This window comes from Ovis canadensis, chromosome 12 (assembly GCF_042477335.2).
Source record: "Ovis canadensis isolate MfBH-ARS-UI-01 breed Bighorn chromosome 12, ARS-UI_OviCan_v2, whole genome shotgun sequence".
Lineage (NCBI taxonomy): Eukaryota > Metazoa > Chordata > Mammalia > Artiodactyla > Bovidae > Ovis > Ovis canadensis.
In genome coordinates this window covers 45,616,326-45,637,006 of record NC_091256.1, presented here as the reverse complement: position 1 = coordinate 45,637,006, position 20,681 = coordinate 45,616,326, and the positions used below count along the sequence as shown (strand labels likewise).

At 39.5% G+C, this 20,681-nt stretch overlaps 1 protein-coding gene across 2 annotated transcripts in view; it reads left to right on the top strand.

The window, feature by feature from the left end:
- The window catches only part of WDR64 (WD repeat domain 64), a 137,715-nt gene that overhangs the window by 41,616 nt on the left and 75,418 nt on the right, over window positions 1-20,681 (top strand). For both annotated transcript variants that reach the window (XM_069545566.1, XM_069545565.1), the window contains exons 7-10: window positions 2,288-2,502; window positions 6,098-6,232; window positions 16,388-16,467; window positions 18,044-18,183. In XM_069545566.1, the coding sequence (XP_069401667.1) occupies window positions 2,288-2,502; window positions 6,098-6,232; window positions 16,388-16,467; window positions 18,044-18,183 (570 nt within the window). The remainder of the gene's footprint in view (window positions 1-2,287; window positions 2,503-6,097; window positions 6,233-16,387; window positions 16,468-18,043; window positions 18,184-20,681) is intronic.

Below are 20,681 nucleotides of genomic sequence, written 5' to 3'. Positions count from 1 at the left end.
TGCCATACTCATCTCAATGAAAAGTAAATGTCCTATGCTTGTCCACAATATTGGCCAACTAATCCCTGGTGGCTCAGACAGTAAAGCGTCTGTCTACAATGCGGGAGACCTGGGTTCGATCCCTGGGTTGGGAAGTTCCCTGGAGAAGGAAAAGGCAACCCACTCCAGTACTCTTGCCTAGAAAATCCCATGGACGGAGGAACCTGGTGTCCATGGGGTCGCAAAGAGTCGGACACGACTGAGCGACTTCACTATCACTAATGATGCCAAGATGATTTTAAAGAAGACAGGTGTTTGCTTAATGTGTTTTAATATGAGATTTGTCACTCAGTTCAGTTCAGTTCAGTCGCTCAGGCGTGTCCAACTCTTTGCAACCCCATGAATCGCAGCACGCCAGGCCTCCCTGTCCATCACCAACTCCCGGAGTTCACTCAGACTCAAGTCCATCAAGTCAGTGATGCCATCCAGCCATCTCATCCTCTGTCGTCCCCTTCTCCTCCTGCCCCCAATCCCTCCCAGCATCAAAGTCTTTTCCAATGAGTCAACTCTTCGCATGAGGTGGCCAAAGTACTGGAGTTTCAGCTTTAGCATCATTCCTTCCAAAGAAATCCCAGGGCTGATCTCCTTCAGAATGGACTGGTTGGATCTCCTTGCAGTCCAAGGGACTCTCAAGAGTCTTCTCCAACACCACAGTTCAAAAGCATCACTATCTCATGTCATATAGTTTGATTATAATCTCTTGCTTCTCACTCGTTTTCACTCTTGCTTTTCAATCTCATCGAAGCGTCTATGAGGCACACTGTGTTGAAAGCATCTTCTTCCACGCTTCAGTACCCCTGCTTCTTTTCTCTTTCCCTTCTCATATTACCCCCAAGACGGGTCATCTCTTAAATCTCTGTCCTTCAAAACTTGAATCTCAGGTAGATGCTATAGCCCTGCTTTACTCCCTTGCAGTGGCTAAGCACTGCTAGAGAAGAACTCAGAACCAACTATTTGGCATCGCTACAAAGTAAGGGTCTGCCACCTTACTTGAGCACTCAAGTGTCTTCTATCAACCTGTTCCTGATTCTTGCCAACTCACTTTCCCACTCCTGGCAAGTGTTCCCTTTCAGCAGATTAACTTCTTCCTGTCTCTGAGAATAGTGAGTCTGGAAGGTTTGTCCTCTTTCACATTCCAGCCTTAATTAAGCTTTAACTAAGAATGCAACACTACTTCCTTCCTTTCTTTGTTCCTCTCTCTAAAAACAAAATCTGACTCTCTCTGTATCCCACACCCCCCATCCTCTTCTGCCTTGTCCGGAACAAGGCTTCTTACCTTTCTCTTTTTTTGGCATTATTCTCTTCTCCTAGGATCTTCCTTTTCAACCTCCTCTGAATCCTCCTCTCAACCAATTCAGATCCCAGATCCAAGGTCAACTTCCATGACCATGGGACCCAAAGTGACCTCTTCAGTAACTCTTTATCACAGCTCTCTGGCTTATTTTTTAAAGTGTACATCCCATTATCTGGAATTATCTGTCTTATTCATCTGTCTCCCCCAACTGGGATAGTAGTTCCACAAAGTCAGAAACTTTTGTTCATCACTAACAGCCAGTGCCTAGAATGGTTCTTGCCATATTGTAGGTGCTCAATAAATATTTGTTGAATGACTGAATGAACCTGTCAATGTTCAAGTTTTATTCATTCTATAGGAAACAAGAGAGATTTAAAAATTTTTAAATACTTTTTTCTTCTCTCTTAGGTAGAAACTAAGTTCCAGGAAAGCAATGGCTATATAGCTTAGTGAACCCAGTTTGATAATACAGAGCCAGCATGACAGATGCTTGCTGAATATTTCTGGATACATGTAGGTGTTAGGACATTTTTATCCTTGTAAAGTAATAGGGACTTTGATATTAGATTTGCCTATTTACCAATCATTTTTATTTCAATGGTCTTTTAACACCTGAACTTTTTTTTGCTTCCTGTTAATATTGCCTTACAAATTCAAGAAAGGAATATGCATAGTAATATATCAGAAAATCTCATTATTTATTGGGCCAAAGATAGATACCTCACACTTTTCTCCAACAAAACACCCAAAAGCACAGTGTTGGGCTCACAACAAGTGTTCATTAACTTCTACTTAGTTAACTTAGTTTTTTTCAAGTTCCTTTAACAGTGGGAGTATCTAAAATGAAAAACATCAGAAAAGTAAAATCTTATAAAGAATAAGAGCAATATTTAAATTTAATATTTAGATATTTAGAGCAACACAATAATATTTAAAGCATTCTTCTGTTTCTAGGAAAACTATTTTGTCATAAGACCTATGGATCATTGCCTCCTCTGTGTGTGTGTAGTGTCTCTGCCTGACCAACTCTGCCGAGATGACATCCTCTTGGGGGATGATGGTGGTTTTGTGAGCAAATTCACAGTAAATAGTGAAGACTTTGGATTAAAGCAGGCAAAATCAAAAAAAAGATTACAGAATCAGGTCTTAGATTCAAAGAACTTCAAAAGGTAAGGATATTATATGGGTATTCCAATAGTTTTAATGTAGACATTGTTCAACTATTTATATAATGAAAATAATATGCCAGACCTCATGGTAGATATTTTAAACACAAAGCTAAAAAAGAATTTCTTTTTTTTTTTTTTTTTTTTCACCTCAAGGGACTTCCATTATAACAGGGAAGACAGGAAAATCAGCAACTGAAATCCTTATTTCAAATGCTATTGACAGTTAAAATCTATAGATACTTGAATGAATTAAAGAGTTCCATGAAAAATTAAATCATAAAAATGGAAAAGGTACATATAACTGTTTACTAGTATTTAAATATGCAAGAATGTTCTAAACATAAAACCAATGGATACAGGACTCAAAAAGTTTGATAGATTTGACTGTACACAAAATCAAAAGATAATATCTTGAAAATAAATAGCAAACTGGGATAAATATAAAAATATGACAGACAGTAGGTTACTAATCTTTAATAGGTATTAGAATTCAGTTAAAAATAATAATTTCTCAAGATAAAAATTGGCAAAGATGATGAACAGATTATTTACACACATACCCACACAGTAGAAATAGTCAATGAAAGTTTCAAACTGATCATCAGGCAAAAATGCTAACAACAGATGTCTCCAGCTGATGAGATTATGAGTGATTTCTATTGTCTTCTTTATAACTGTAGTGTTTTTGAAGTTTTTAGAGTAAGGTATATATTAATTTTATTAGCAGAAAAACAGACTTTTTACTAAATACAACCTTTTTATTAATCAAAGAAGTGCAACTTAAAGTTATATACAACTTCTCACTTATAAAATTAGAAAAGATTAAAAATGGGTACATGCTGTGAGATAGGCATTCTCACTTACTGCTTGTGGTGAAAAAATGAATTGAATCCCTTTCTAGAAAGCAGTTTGTGCAGATGCATCTGCATCTTAAAAAACATTTATACATTGAGACCTGTGATCCCCATGTGTTTAAAAATTTAAGCATGATTATCACAGCATTATTTCTAATAATGAAACATCTAGTGTCCAACAATAGGGGAATGATTAATTTAAATAAGGAACCATTTAAATAAATAATTCATGCATTATATAAATGTTTAATATAATATAAATTCTATAAGTATATTTACATATTTTAAAAGTGTCTATACATGTGTAATATATTTATATGTAAAATACATTTTTATCAGAGTCCTAAAAAATATTTAAGGCATCAAAGTCTTGAAAATAAATCACAGTATAACCATATTAGAGGATGCCATGCATCCCCATTAAATTATGTTTTGAAAAATATTTAATAATATGGAAAATATTCATAATATAATATGAAGTAAAAAAACTTTTGTTTTTCTATGTACATTTGAATCTAGTTTAATTTAAAAAATGCACAGATATCCATATGTATATGTGTCCGTGTGTGTCTGTGTACTTCTACGTAGAAAGAAAAATGATGAATGGAAATATACCCAAATGTTAACAGTGATTCTCTTTGGAACCTAAGAGAAGTGACTTTTATTTTCTTCTTTATGTTTTTCTACTTTCTAAATTTTGTACAAACAAAATTTTTCTTTCACAATAAGAAAAAACCTTAAAAATACAGGATTATATTTTGTTGTTAATATAGCAAATGTTTTATCCCAGAGTGAGAATATGTAATTAAAAGCTCATTTACAGCTATTGCTACAACAGGATTAAGTCTAGTCCATTGCTGAAACCCTAAGAATGACATAACACTTGTCTGGCTCCATTTTCCATCTTTCAAATATGAACAGTATGACTTAGTTCCACCAAAGTACTAGCCTCTAATGGGAGACTTTCCCAAAATATGATGGGCTGTTCTATCCATTATCAAGCACTTTATTCCTATTACGACAGGCTCTTAGATGCCGAGACATGAATCTTCTCTTTACTGAGATATGTGTCTGCTGTTGCTGCTGTTTAGTCACTAAGCAGTGTTTGATTCTTTGCAACTCTGTGGACTGTAGTTCACCAGGCTCCTCTGCCCATGGGATTTCCCAGGCAAGAATATTGGAGTGGGTTGCCATTTCTTTTTCCAGAAGGTCTTCCTTACCCAGGGATCAAAACCAAGTCTCCTGCATTGGCAGGTGGGTTCTTTACCATTGAGACACCTGGGTATGACTTAAATTATTTGAGACTGAAGTATATATGGTGGCTTAGACAGTAAAAAATCTGCCTGCAATGCACAAGACCTGGGTTTGATCCCTGGGTTGGGAAGATCCCCTGGAGGAGGGCATGGCAACCCACCCCAGTATTCTTGCCTAGAGAATCCCCATGGATAGAGGAGCCTGGTGGACTACAGTCCATGGGGTTGCAAAGAGTTGGACATGACTAAGCCACTAAGTGCACACACACACACACACACACACACACACACATTTAGGCTGAGTGTTGAGGCAAAACATTGTAGAAACTGAAAAAAGTAGCCAGTATCCAGAGTTCAAAATTTAACACAATGTGACATGGAAAAAAGAAATCTCCCTCTTCACTCTGTTTAATCCAATATTGTCAAACTTTTCTGCCTTGAGTTATAATCATGTTTATTTCTCAACTACAATCTAAGAAACTTGATGGTAAGGATTTTACATTAATCATCTTTATGTCCTCAGTACCTAGGATTGAGGCCATAAAGCTCAACCAGTGTTTTTGACTGAGGAAACAAATACATTGGCTTCCCTGGTGGCTCAGCAGGTAAAGGAGCTACCTGCAATGCAGGAGATACAAGAGATATGGGTTTTATCTTTGGGAGCATGGCAACCCACTTCAGTACTCTTGCCTGGGAAATCCCATGGACAGAGGAGCCTGCTGGGCTACAGTCCATGGGGTCGCGAAGAGTCAGATGCACCTGAAGCGACTGAGCACAGACACGGCACCCGTATGACAGATGTCCTAGCCTCAGCTTCACCAGTGATCTGGGATTGCAAAATTCCTTGTTCTTCAGTTTTGAATGTACTCATGGGAAATATGAAAATGAATTGACTCACAGAAGATAAAAAATATTATAAAACAGTCTTCCGTTTGCTTGATCAGAATTTTTTCAATAGGGTAAGGATGATAGTGGCTTCCCTGGTGGTTCAGTGGTAAAGAATCTACCTGCCAATGCAGGAAATTCAGGTTTGATCCCTGCTTTGGGAAGATCCTATGGAGAAGGAAACGGCTACCCACTCTAGTATTTTTGCCTGAGAAATTCCAGGAATAGAGGAGCTTGGGAGGTCATAGTCCATGGGTTTGAAAATGAGTTGGACATAACTTAGCTATTAAACAACAGCAACAAAAGATGATAGGGTTAATATTGGACAGAAATTCATCTTGATTAAAATTTAATTCTGAATCTATAGCTCCAAATCTGATAACAAACTTTTATTTTTTATTTTAAAATATTCTAGATGATGAATATGTAGTTAAACAGTTGAAAGTTGCACAATGCATAGGATACTGTTAATACATGGAGGCTTTACTATAGCTCAGAGTTGCAATTTGGTTAAAGCAAAAGTGAAATACCAAACAGAAATTCAACATGATGTGTCTGTGAGTCTAACATAATCCCCCCCCTTTTTTTTCTTGTAATTCCCAGTGTCAAAAGGAAGCTACATAATGACTGGGTAATGAAAATTAGATATATTCCAGCCTTAAATTGCTTTGGATCCTGCTCCTTAGACAATGTTCATTCATTAGTTTTGGAATCCTTGAAAAGAATTGAGGATAATTTGTAAGTACAATTGTTTATATACATAAACATTTTGTGACTTTCAGGTGTTTTCCTTAAACTCACGGCAGCCTTGGAGCTTTTAAATTGGTTTTTAGAAGAATCAGATGTTAAATATCCCATTTGTTCAATAAGATTAATTAGATTTTTCAGAAGGAAGTTGAAGTTATACAAATATGAACATGATTTCTCTTTTCTTAGAAGCAATTCTGCTCATTTGTTGTTTATTGCTGTATTCTATTAAATCAATGTTGATATATCTATTTTTTCCAAATATAATTCGATTGGTAAAACTTTATACTTTAAAAATCATTCTCATAGGTCAATTGACTAGCCAATTACCTACGAGTATCTATAGCACAATCATCATGTTTCATGTTTAATAAATAAACAAAATGGCTTTCTTATAGACAGGTGAGTTTGACTAGTGTATAATCTTAGTTCCTCCCTAGTTAAATATTTATTAATAGTTATATTGATGTATAGCAAGTTTATACTAATATACAGTAACTGTAAAACAGCCATTGTATTTTTTAAAGAGAGATATATCCTACTGCATGTATAAACCTCAAAAATGTTATGCTAGGTGACAAGCCAGACACAAAAGACGGCATATAAAGAATTCCATTTAAAGGAAATGCCCAGAAAAAACAAATTGATGGAAACAGAAAGTAGTATATTAGTGGATGCCTGGGAGCAGGGGGAAGTAGGGATCCCAAGTGGGCGTGAGAGAACTTTCTGGGATTAGGGAAGGCTGAAGAAAAAAGAAATCACATGATCACATCAATAGGTGCAGAAAAAGCACTTGACAAAATCCAACACCCATTCCTGATAAAAACTCTCAATCTGGACATAGTCATTATACAAGTTTTAGAGAAATAACTCAAAATGGATCATATACCCAAAGATAAAATGAAAAACTATAAAACTCCTAGAAGAAAATCCAGATGACTTTGGGTTTGGCAATAACATTTAAGATACAACTGCATGAAAGAAATCACTGGCAAACCAGACTTCATTCAAATTAAAAATTCTGTTTTGAAAAAGACACCATCAAGAGAACAAGAAGACAGGCCCTAGATTAGGAGAAATATTTGCAAAACATGTATGTGATAAAGGAGAGTTATCCAAAATATACAAAGAACTCTTACAATACAACAATGAAGCAACCTGATTGAACAATAAGCAAAAGATCTGAGCAGACATATTACCAAAGAAGGTATACAGATGGCAATAAGTATATGAAAAGATGTTTCACATCCTACATCACTAGAGAAATGCAAACTAAAGTCACAATAAGATCATTACACACCTACAAGTGCCCAGCATCCAAAACACTGACATCAAATGCTGCCAAGAATGTGGAACAATAGGAACTCTCATTCAGTGCTTCTGGGAATGTAAAATGAGCACAGCCACCTTGGAAGATAGTTTGGCGGTATTACTGATCACCCTCCCTAAAACTCTATTCTCTTGGCTTCTGGGAAGCCAGAGTTTTCTCCCAATATCTTATGTTTGTTCTTTTCCCCTGTGATTTCTCTTTTTGCATCCGCTATTTTTGTGGTGGCATTCTCCGGAGTTTTGTCCTTAACCAACCTTAATAGTCACTTTCTATGCAAATCTTGGGCTATTTTCCTCTATCCCAATATATTAATACTTGTATACTGATGAAACCCAAGCTGTCTTGAAACTAGACTTACTTATACCTACTCACCATGTCCACCTAGATATCTCATAGCCCCTTAAATTTATTGTTCATAGCTAAATTTTACTTCCCTCACCCTTTTAATCTATGCCTTTTATAGCATTTTAACTTTTCTTGGTAGCACTGAAATGGTGCACCTCAGAATGAGACTTGACCCCATGTAGTGGGACGTGAACTCAGGCTAAAGCCAGATTGAGACCTGAATTCATGATTTTTTAATTAGAATCACTCTCCTGGTGTCAGAACTTACTGCGGCTCAGGTTCTTTGTACCTAAGTACAGAAAGAATTCAGTGAGAGGCAAAGTGATAGGCAAGAAGTAGATTTACTAACATAGGACACTTGTGAGAAATGCAAACAGGCTGGCGGGACCCTGAGGATTAAGTGAGCTACATTTTTATAATCAAAGGAAAGTGAGGGAGGGGGAAAAGACTGCCTTCTTCCTCATTCTTCAAGTAGATGCCAGGCTTACATCACTAGCTCCTCATTCCTATTGGGTGGGAGAGGGTCTGACCATATGAGGTCAAACTAGGACTGTCATGGTGCTAAGTCACTTCAGTCGTGTCCAACTCTGTGCGACCCCATGGATGGCAGCCCACCAGGCTCCCCAGTCCCTGGGATTCCCCAGACAAGAACACTGGAGTGGGTTGCCATTTCCTTCTCCAATGCATGAAAGTGAAAAGTGAAAGTGAAGCCGCTCAGTCGTGTCCGACCCTCAGCGATCCCATGGACTGCAGCCCACCAGGCTCCTCTGTCCATGGGATTTTCCAGGCAAGAGTACTGGAGTGGGGCGCCATTGGACTGTCATAGTGCTTATTCAAATCAGCTGAAAGGTGGTAACATTTTTTTCTTTCACTTAATGACTCGGGGCATATCTCACACTTTATAGTTAAGCAGGCGTGCTTTATTCCGCAAAGATCCGATAGCTTTCTTGAGTGATCATTAAATTACAGGGGTCTCCCATCTATTAGGACAAGTTGTACTTGGTCCGAGTTTATAGTATAATCTCTTTGTAATCTCTCTGTGTGTTAGTTGCTCTGTCATGTCTGACTCTTTGGGACCTCATTGACTGTAGCCAGCCAGGCTCCTCTGTCCATGGAATTCTCTGGGCAAGAATACTGGAGTGGGTTGCCATTCCCTTTTCCAGGGGATCTTCCCAAGGGATTGAACCCGAGTCTCCTGCATTGCAGGCAGATTCTTTACCATTTGAGCCACCAGAGAAGCACAGCTGTTTCTTCATCTAATACAAAATCATTTGTTAAGAAGGGTCTCCCATACATTAATTCATAGGGACTGCATCTTAGCTTTTTTGGGGGGCTGCCCTTATTCTCATTAGAGTAATTGGTAATATTTGGACTCAGTTTTCCTGAGTCTCTTGGCATAATTTGGCTATAGTTCACTTCCAAGTATCATTCATTTTTTTCCACTTTCCCTGAGGATTGGGGTCTCTATGCTGTATGAAGGGAGTACTTTCCCCCAGGGTTTTAGCTACTTGTTGGGGCATTTTAGAGGTAAATTCAGAGGTATCACTTTGTACAGATTGAGGTAATCCAAAATGGGATTATCTCCTTAAGCAAGTGTTTTGTTACCTCTGAGGCCTGTTCTCTATGTGGGAAAAACCTCTACCCATCCAGTGAATGTCTACCACTACCAATAAATATTTGTATCATCTGGACTTGGGCATGTGAGTCATGATAGTATAAGGATGAGGCACAATAGAGTAGATATATTCCATTGCTTCATTAACAGTTCTTAGATCTTGTACAAATTGATACTCCCTAGTGGGTTTGAAACTGTGTTCTGGTGGCTCAGTTGGTCGAGTCCACCTGCAATGCGGGAGACCTGGGTTCAATCCCCGGGTTGGAAAGATCCTCTGGAGGAGGGCATGGCAATCCACTCTGGTATCCATGCCTCGAGAATCCCCATGGACAGAGGAGCCTGGAGGGCTACAGTCCATGGGATCACAAAGAGCTGGACATGACCGATCAACTTTCACTTTCAATACTGACATATTACATGGTGACTGACAGAGCACCATCAATCCATCCAAAAGTTATTCCTTTACTAAAGGAAAAGATTCCTCTCTGTGCCTCTGGTTTTAGGGGGTATTGCTTTTTGCAGGGATATTCCTGCCCAGGTCTTAACTTAATAACCACCGGCTGGATATTTTTGGTCAAGCCTGGAACCTCCATACTCCACACTCCAGGGTCTACTAAGGGTTTCATATCAGCTTCAATCTGTTCCTTTTCACTTTCCGTTAGAACCATTTGGTGATGAGGGTGATCTCCTTGCTCCTCCAGAAACAGAGTGGTCCCTAATTTAGTTAATAAATCTCTCCCTGTTAAAGGGATAGGACAATCAGGCACAAACTGAATGTGAAGACAATTAGCCACTGATGTTTCACAGAAGGGGTTCCAGGAAACCACGCCCTTGTCTCTTCCCTGACACTCTGTTGTTGTTTAGTTGTTAAGTCATGTCTGACTCTTGCAACCCCATGGACTATGGCCTGCCAGGCTCCTCTGTCCATGGAGTTTCCCAGGCAAGAACACTGGAGTGAGTTGCCATTTCTGATCTTCCTGACCCAGGGATCAAACTCAAGTCTCCTGCACTGGTAGGTGAATTCTTTTTTTACCACTGAGCCACCAGGGAAGCTCTGACACTCCATTATGTATTCCTTATGATTGCTAAGGTTTCCAACCCTTTGGGTTGTTATGGAGAAGGTTGCAATAGTGTTTACAAGAAATTCTATCAAATGGCCCACCACATCAATGATCACTCATGACTCAACATTTGTTATGTAGATAGTATCTCTAGGCAGAGAAGCTTTCAGCCTTGAGCCCTGTCAGTCTTTTGATTGTGAAACCATTAGCGGTCCTCAGTGGTCACTCTCTGGCATCTAGGACATTCCCTCTTCCAATGTTCTGGCTGTTTGCAAAGGCATGTTAATTGCCATCCTCCCTCCAGTGCCCCTTTTGTCCACACAGAGTACACTGGCCTTGTATGGGTACCCATGGACCCTGTGGTCCACTAGGGACAGACTGGCTTAGCAAAGTCAGCCTCCCAGTTGGTGGTCTCTGAGCAGACAAAGTCACTGCAAGTATTTGGACCCTTAGTATATTTCTTTGGGTGTGTTCAGCCTTTTTGGCTATATCCCCATTATTGAAAGCTGAATAAGCCAATTGGAGCAAATCACTCATTGGAGTTTGAGGACCAGCAGTAGCTTTCTGAATTTTGCACCTGATATCTGGGGCAGACTGGGCTGTCAAATGCATAGCCAAAAGGGTTTGTCCTTTGGAAGAGAAGGGATCTACATCTATATACTTCCTAAAAGCCTCTTCTAGTCTCCCTTGGAAAACTGTAGGATGTTCATCCTGCCCCTGTTGGACCTCTTGTACTTTTTCATAATTAACGGGTTTTACTCTAAGGTTATTTGTGTGTTGTGTGTGTGTGTGTTTGTGTGTGTGTGCACGCACACACTAAGTAGCTTTCGTCATGTCCTACTCTGCAACCTTATGGACTGTAGCCCTCCAGACTTCTCCGTCCATGGGATTTTCCAGGCAAGAATACCGGAGTGGGTTGCCATGCCCTCCTCCAGGGGATCTTCCTGAAGCAGGGATTGAACCCATGTCTCTTATATCTCCTGCATTGACAGGTGGGTTCTTTACCACTAGCGCCACCTGGGAAGCCCAAGTTCCTTCATATCTTCTATTAACCAGTTAATCATATGGTCCAGTCTCTATCAGTAGAATTTACCTGGTGATCCACTGTGAGTCTGTCTAAGAGTAGTGTCACTCCCCACTGGGGGTAGACCCTGCCTGGGTCTACTGGACTCGGGCTGCCAGCTGGTCTGCAAGGGCTCTGGCCACCAGTATTGTGTGCTGCTTTTCCTCGAGGGTGCAACAGCGGGACAGTAAGCTCTGTAAATCTCCTCAGGTGAGATCAAAAGTTCTCGCTAGTTGGGTAAACCCCTTTGAAAAAGTTCAGGATCCTCAGATAAACTTCTCAGCTTGTCTTCTGCCATACTTAGATCAGACATTGAGGAAGGTACATGGACCTCTTACTGTTCCCTGATTTCTATCAGGACCTTCTCTCAGAGGCAAAACTGAAGGGGCAGTTGGTTGGTAACTTATAATTACTGTGAATGCAAGCTGGGCTAAGGATGGGCCCCTTGAGTGTCTCAGGGTACAAAGAAGAGGTTCCTGAATATGAGGGGAGGCACCTCTTTTCATCCCTACCTACTCCACCTGGGGTAATAGCCTTAGCTGAAGGAGAAGCTTCGGCCAGCATGGTGGTCGCCGAGGTTAGTACCTTGGCTTCCCCTGGGGCAATAGCTCCTCCTAGCGGTCAGGGAGTAGCTCCTACTGAAAAAGCTGCTTCCAACTGCAATGTAGTACAACTCAGGGACCCATTGAGTGGTCACATTTTTTGGCTTCCTAACTCATATTGTAGGTTGTTGTTGGCGGTGGTTTAGTCGCTAAGTCATGTCTGACTCTTGTGATCCTGTACACTGTAGCCCGCCAGGCTCCTCTGTCCATGGGATTTCCCAGGCAAGAATACTGGAGTGGGTAGCCATTTCCTTCTCCAGGAGATCTCCTCGACCCAGGGATCATACTTGTGTCTCCTGCATTGTAGGCAGATTCTTTACCACTGAGCCACCAGGGAAGCCCATATGGTAGGTTATGTACCTAATAAATATTTTTCTTTTTAATTTCTGTTGTCTGAATCTTTCCCAATCCTGGAGGATATGGCCCAGAGAGGTAATTTGTTGGGACTGATGCAATCTGATTCATTTCAGACCTAAACCTGAGGAGATATCTCTAACTCCCATGCTATCCAAAATTCCATTCAAGTCAAAATCCATCCATAATTTGGTCAAGGACTGCCCTTATGATTTTAGATGCTATCCCTTCTGAGGTATTTTTCCAACCAGGTGTTAGTACCTGAAAATTTGCTGAAAGGGAATGGAACAGAAGTTATCCCCAGTGGTGTCCATTATGAGTGGGACTTGCTCTGGCTGCAAGCTGGGAATAAAGGGTCAATACTTATAAGGATCAGAGGGAGGGGAGTAAAATAAAGTTCATCTTGGTGGTCACACAGGTGTTCTGGGGTTAACGAAAGAAATATAGCAGGAGTGATTAAGAATGTAGGAGCAAAAACTCAAAGAGTACAGAGATTAATAGTTCTGTCTTGGACCTGCTGCTGGATATGCATAAGCATACAGGGTTGACCCACCAGTCAAAAATGAGCAGACATTGGCAGAGCATCCTCCCCAGTACACGTGGCTCATGGTGTCCTATTGGCCACTTTAGGACTGAGAGCTAACTCTCCGCGTTTTCTGACCTTATCACTGTCCCTTCATGACTCGCCAGCTGAAACTGTGCACCTCAGTTGAACCTTTTAGCTGAGATCACACACCTGGTTTCAGGACTTAATGAAGCTCAGAAAAAATTCAGCGAGAGACAAAGTGATAGGTAAGAAATAGATTTGGAGAGAAACATATTCCATGGACAGTGTGGGCTATCTCAGAATGAGAGAGAGAAGCTTTGAAATGTGGTTTGGTTAATAATTTCATAGGCTAATGAGTGAGAGGATTATTCTAACTATTTTGGGGAGAGGGCAGAAATTTTCAGAAATTGGGCCTCTGCCCACTTTTTGATCTTTGATGGTTGTACTTGGAACTATCATGGTGCCAATGAGTGTGTCATTTAACGTTCCGGTGTACAGTGAGCACATACTGAGGCTCAAGGTCTAGTGGAAGTTGACTAGCCTGCCATCTTGAAAGGTGTTAGTTGCTCAGTTGTGTCCAACTCTATGGTACCATGGACTATAGCCTGCCAGGCTTTGCTGTCCATGGGATTCTCCAGACAAGAATATTGAAGTGGGTAGCTCATCCCTCCTCCAGGGGATATTCCTGACTCAGGGATCAAACCTAGGTTTCCTGCATTGCAGCCAGATTCTCGAACATCTGAGGATCTATTTAATTCTAATCAGTCCATGTCGTGTTTTTGGGCTACATCATGTTTTAAACATTTGTGCCATGCCCCCTTCCCTCCTATTTCAGCACCATGATCCATCAAATCATTCTGGGCAGAAAAATAGCAACCCCACATGACTCCCTTTTCCCTCAACTTTCACAAATAATCAATCACAAATTTGTCTATATTGCCTAATAAATTCTTGTTGAATCTCTTGTATTCTGTATCTCTATTGCCCTAGGCTCTCCTCTCCAATTAGCCTCATCTCAGTACTCTTCCAAGTATTCCTGTAGACATGATGTCCAACCATCAGATTTCATTTCCATGTTCTCTCATTGACTCTGTGATTGTGTTCTGGGAACTCTACAGCTTGTGTTTAATTCATATCTATTTCTTTTATAACCCAAATCCACAACTGGGCACTTACAAAGAAAATTTATTCTTACCTGATGTTTAAGGTGATAATTGCAATCCAAGGTGCTTCTGGGTATTGTCCCTTAAGGTTCATTATTTCAAAGATAGCCCTCAAATACAAGCTATATATAATAAATTATGCTTTATAAGGCCCAGTTTTTGGAAAGAGCCCCATTTAAAGAAGTGTAGTCTGGTGAGCAAAAAGAATTAAAAAGAAACTATAATATATTTTAAAATTACAAATGCAAGTATCCCTTGACTTGCAGTATCATTTCTAAGAACTTATAGAAAAATGGCAATTTTACAAGACTGCTCATTGCAATATTATTTGTAATCACAAAAAATTTGAGACAGTCTGATGTTCCTCAGAGATTAAAGGATTTATTCATTCAAGGGAATACTCTATGATAATTTTAAAAAGAATAAGAAAGTTTTTTAATGTACAGATTTGGAAAGATCTTCAAGATTTATTATTAAGTGGAAAATCAAGGAACAGAATAGTATATACTACCATTTTATTTATGAACAAAGAAAAGGAAACATACAAGGCAAGAGTAGACTAAGGTCAGGTGCTTTATGCCTAAGGGAAAATAACATGGTACCAGACTAGAAAATAACACAAAAGGCTTAATGTAGTTGGTGGGGGCAGGAGGGTGGAGTCTAGGAAAGGCCTTTCAGAGGATATTAATATTCAAGTGGACACCTGCATCTGTCTGTAATGAGGGAAACCTGGGTTTGATTTCTGGGTTGGGAAGATCCCTGGAGGAGGGCATGGCAACCCACTCCAGTAGTCCTGCCAGGAGAATCCCCATGGACACAGGAGCCTGGTGGGTTTGCAAAGGAGTCCATGGGTTTGCAAAGAGTCAGACATGACTGACCAACTAAGCACAGCACATACACCTGGAGGAGGGTGGTTGCTAGTGTGGCTACAATCCAGGGGAGAAACATCTTTGGCCTGTGCAGAAGCTCTTGAGGAGGAAGAGAGTTCAGTGAGGTTAGAAAGGAGGCTGAAGAGACCACAAGGCTTGATCAAAGGGAAGAAGAAGGTGTAGGGTGAGCCTGGAAAGATGACAGGGACCACCCAGTGCCACCTAGGCCTTGTGGGCCAAGTGATGGAACCTGGTATTCCTGAGAGCATCAGGAATCCACTGGAGAAAAGTGATGTGATCCATTCATGTTTTAGAAAGGTCACTTTGGCGGCAACTTAACGGGATTTGGAGTGGGATTGGGGAAAGAGGAATAGAAAATAGTGGAAGCTGAGAAATTAGTTTATTGCAGTAGTTCTGGTGAGAGGGGATGGAGAGTTGAATCAGGATATTATTTGTTTTTAACTTATTTATTCATTTTTGGCTGCAGGTGGGCTTTCTCTTGCTGCAGTAGGCAGAGGCTATTCTGTTGTGGTGTGTGGGCTTCTCACTGCAGTGGCTTCTCTTGCTGGGAGCACAAGCTCTAGGGTCTGCGGCCCAGTAGCTGTGGTGCATGAGCTTTGTAGCCTCGTGGTATGTGGGATCTTCCTGGACTACAGGTCGAACTCGTGTCCCCTGCATTGCAAGGCAGACTCTTAACCACTGGACCACCAGGGAAGCCCAAACCAAGATATTATGATGGAAATGGGAAGAAGTGGTCAATTTCATGTCTATTTAGGAGGGAAAATCAACAAGACTTGACCGAAAGTTGGATGTGGGTAATGAGAGAGGGAGAAATGTCCAAACACATTCCTGCCATTTTGTTCTACGAGAAAGACTCATTGAGCTGAACAATGTACTTTCTGGCTTAAGAGGTGATATATCTCTGTCCATTCTTAACACCAGCACAACTTCAGCTCCAGGGAAGAGGAATGGATTTCTTTTTAAACAGAAACAATGCAAATGCTGTATTAATATCATATCATAGAACAAATAGATTCTGTGGGTCAGCGAGAATTTAATCATTACTTACAATTGTTTTCCTGTGGGTAAATAGATTTACAATGACTTAGAGATGAACTTCTTGAACATTGTTTATAAGTTGGAATTAACTTTAGAAAGAAAAATAAACAAGTTTTACATTTAGCTTGTGTTTTGCAGGCCTGTCAGAGAGTTTGCCATGCCAAGAGGAGCAAACACTTTCTGTTACTGTATGAAAGCAAACGTGATTGTCACTGGAGGTAAGAGGACAGTCCGCGTTACACAGGGATTTTCTACTTTGCAAATGGTGCTCTCCTTAATTAGCACAGTTACAGAGTTTTCACACAGCTATAGCATTTTACTGCTAACAAAACCTTTTAGAGAATTTTTAAGTTTGTTTAAAGTCAAATCTGTCATTCTTTTTCTTTGTGGCTTTTTGGTGTGGTCGCACACTTAGAAAGGCCCTCCTTAGCCTGAGACTGTGTGAAACAAATTCTCCTATATTTACTACAAATCTGTTCGTTTTACAGTTTACCTTTAATCTCTCTAGAATCTGTTTCAGTGTGTGAGAGCATGAATTCCTAGCCTGGGGCCCATGTGTGGACTTTAAGGGAGTCCTATAGCCCCTTAGGCTGAATGACTGTGTGTCTACATGCATTTTTCTGGACAGAAAGTCCAAAATTTTATCAAATCCTCAAGGAGTCCTTGACAAAAAGATCAAAAGCCAACGATTTAGCATTAACAGAGAAGTGGACTAACGATAGAGTGCTTGTAACTACCAACATTTAAGGGCTCAGATTATCTGCTGAGAGTAACAGGAAAGATGACAAATATAAGAGACTTGAGGAGAAAGATGAGAGGACTAAGCTATTCTGCTGGTCTGACTCCTTACCTGTCAAGCTAGGATACTAGGCCTGTGATGGCTTTCAGCCTAGGCTCTGGAATCAGACTGTCTAGGAACAAATACTAGGGTTTTTTTTTTACTAGCAAGCCTTGGATAGGTTATTTAACTCCTCTAAGATTCAATCTCAGGCTTCCCAGGTGGTGCAGTGGTAAAGAATCCACCTGCCAGTGCAGAAGACTCAAGAGACACAGGTTTGATACCTGGGCTGGAAGATCTCCTGGAATAGGAAATGGCAACCCACACCGTATTATTACCTGGAAAATTTCATGAACAGAGGAGCCAGGCAGGCTATAGTCCATGGCGTTGCAAATAATCGGACACAACTGAGTAACTGAGCATGCACGCATGATACATTAATGCATAAATGAGTAGGAACATATTAAATCAAGAAAAGAACTCATAGAATATTTATGAGAATTCAAATTTATATATGTAAATACAATGATTACAAAACAGCATTGACAAGAAGAAGCAGATCCAAAGCAAGTCAATCATAGCATCCAGGAAGAAACAGACTGTGATTTGATATTAGAAGAAAGATAGTGAGAGTCTCTCAGTCGTGTCCAACTCTTTGTGACCCCATAGGCTATACAGTCCATGGAATTCTCCAGGCCAGAATACTGGAGTGGGTAGCCTTTCCCTTCTCCAGGGGATCTTCCCAACCCAGGGATGGAACCCAGGTCTCCCGCATTGCAGGCATCAGGATTCTTTACCAACTGAGCCTCAAGGGAAGCCCAAGAATACTAGAGTGGGTAGCCTATCCCATCTCCATCAGATCTTCCTGACCCAGGAATCAAACTGGGGTCTCCTGATTGCAGGAGAATTCTTTCCAGCTGAGCTATTAGGACATGATTAAAGATGAGAAAGACGCTTTAAACTGTGCCCGTCTGCGTTCCTGAGAACATAACAATCTGCACATGTCCTTCTTTCAGGAGATGATAAAGTGCTCCGGTTGTGGCACCCCAACATCAGCACCAAGCCAGTGGGGAAACTTGTGGGGCACATGTTCAGTATCACCGAGATCGTGACAAACGAGAAAGAGCAACACGTTATCAGCCTTTCTTCTGCAAAGGTAACCAAAAGAAAACAACAAAAATGAAACAGAACGATTCTTTCCCTTAAAGTCAACTATTGGAAAATATAGAATACATAGTTTTTCACTGAAATAGCTGATAGTCAAAGAGAAAAATGTTGTTAATATGGGTGAGAAAATAAGAAGTCACTGTTCTCTGTTTCTATTGATATCAACAGAAGAAAGAACATATGTTTAAAGACAAGAGTAAAAGGAATAGAACATTGGGAAGAGAGCCATTATTCTCAATAGTAAAACATAATATGGCCCTTCTGTGATCATTAAAGACAGAAAAAATAAGGATTTCTAGACACAGAAAACAAACTTACGGTTACCAAAGGGGCAAGTGGGTGGGAGAGAGATAAATTAGGAGTTTGGGATTAGCATATACAAACTACTATACATAAAATAGATAAACAACTATTAGATAAACAAAATAAATGTCCTACTGTATAGCACAGAGAAGGAAATGGCAACCCACTCCAGTGTCCTTGCCTGGAGAATCCCTGGACAGAGGAGCCTGGTGGGCTGCAGTTCATGGGGTCGCAAGAGTCGGACACGACTGAGTGACTAAACCACCACCACTGTATAGCACAGGGAACTATATCAATATCCTGTGATAAACCATAATGGAAAAGAATATGAAAAGCAATATGTATATTTGTATGACCTAATCACTTTTCTCTACACCAGGAACTAACATAACATTGCAAATCAACCATACTTCAATTTTTAAAAAAGCAAAGAAAGAAAAAAGTATTTCTGTTGTTGTTGCTATCACTACAGTGTTTTAAATATTCTAAACAAAGTAATAAAAAAGAAAAAATGACTTATGACTATTAGAAATGAGGTGACTGCATATTTGCAAATAATGTGATTGCTGGGAAAATTCAAGAAAACCAGCTTAAAAGTTTTAAGACAGATAAATTCAGTAAAGTGGGTGGTTATATTCATGATTGCAGTTTATAAAAATAAATTTCTATATAAGAATAGAAACCAGTTAGGAAAAAACGGTCAAATGGATAGCATTCACAAGAGCAAAATTGTATGAAATGCCTAGAAACAATCTTAACAAACAATATTCACTATTAATGTTAAGATAACTATGAAGTTCTGAGGTACATTTATTTAAGAACATGAATGTAGGGACTTTCCTAAATGAGAGTATAGTACTATAAAAGGTATTCTGCATCAAATAAAGTTAGGTATATTTAATGCTATTTAGGATTATTTAGGAGCTTCCCAGGTGGTTTTAGTGATAAAGAACACACTTGCCAATGCAGGAGATATAAGAGACATATATTCAATCCCTGAGTCAGGAAAATCCCCTAGAGGAGAGCATGGCAACCCACTCCAGTATTCTCGCCTGGAGAATCCAATGGATAGAAGAGCCTGGTGGGCTGCAGGCCATAGAGTCACAGTCGGACAGGACTGAAGTGACTTAGCACAGACAGGAAAGGATTATTTGGACCTCAGTTTGCCAAATCTAAAGTTACTATAAAAGTGTTGACATACAAAAAAACCCTAGAAACTTTAGAAAATAAGATTACAAGATGACACTTTCCCTATCAGATATTAAAACATTTAATAAAGCCTCAATAAATAAAACAGAACAGCAGTCAAGGCAGCAATAGACACATCTATGAAACAAGAGAAGATTCACACATAAGTGTGAATGGGAATTTCAGACATAATAGAAGTAGCATTTTAAGTTTGTGAGCAAAAGATGGTTTGTTCATTAAATGTTGGGAAAACTGATTAACCATATTAGGAAAAAATAAGTAATCAAATCATTATTTCATAATTACCAACAAAATACATTCCATATAGATTAAATATTTTAAATGTATAATAGTAAAACACAGGTGAATATTCATATAGTCATCAGGTAATTCCTATGTATGACATCTACAACAAAAGAAAAAAAAAGTGACTACATGAACATTCAAACTGTAAATTATTATAAAGGCTGTCATTTATCAAATGCTTACCAAGAGTCAGGCACTGTCCTCATTATTTTACATCACAACTTATTTGATGCTGGTAACAATCCTATAATTATCCCAATTTTGCACATGTAAAGAAAAATGACATCTGCATACTTGCATTAAATAAATGTAGCCAATCTTGTGTCTATCCTGACCCCAGGCAGTCTTCTTACCCCCATAAAAAAGTTAAGACAGATAACAGACGGGGAAGTGTATAACATAAATGACATAAACTGGAATACTATTCTTATACAAATAAAAAACAAACTTTAACAAATCAGTAGGAAAATAGGATAAAGGAAGGAGAAGGGAAAGAATACAGGCATGTTTACATAGTGCTGCTGGGGGTAAAGCTGGCAAAAATTTGGGGGGCATTTATTATAATAAAATAATCAGATAAGTGCCCAGAGATCAATGTAAAAGGATGTTTATGGTGCTATTGCTTATATTGGTTTAAAAAAGAAAAAAGAAAAGGAATAAAAAGGAAGATGAAAAGGAAAGGTAAGGGAT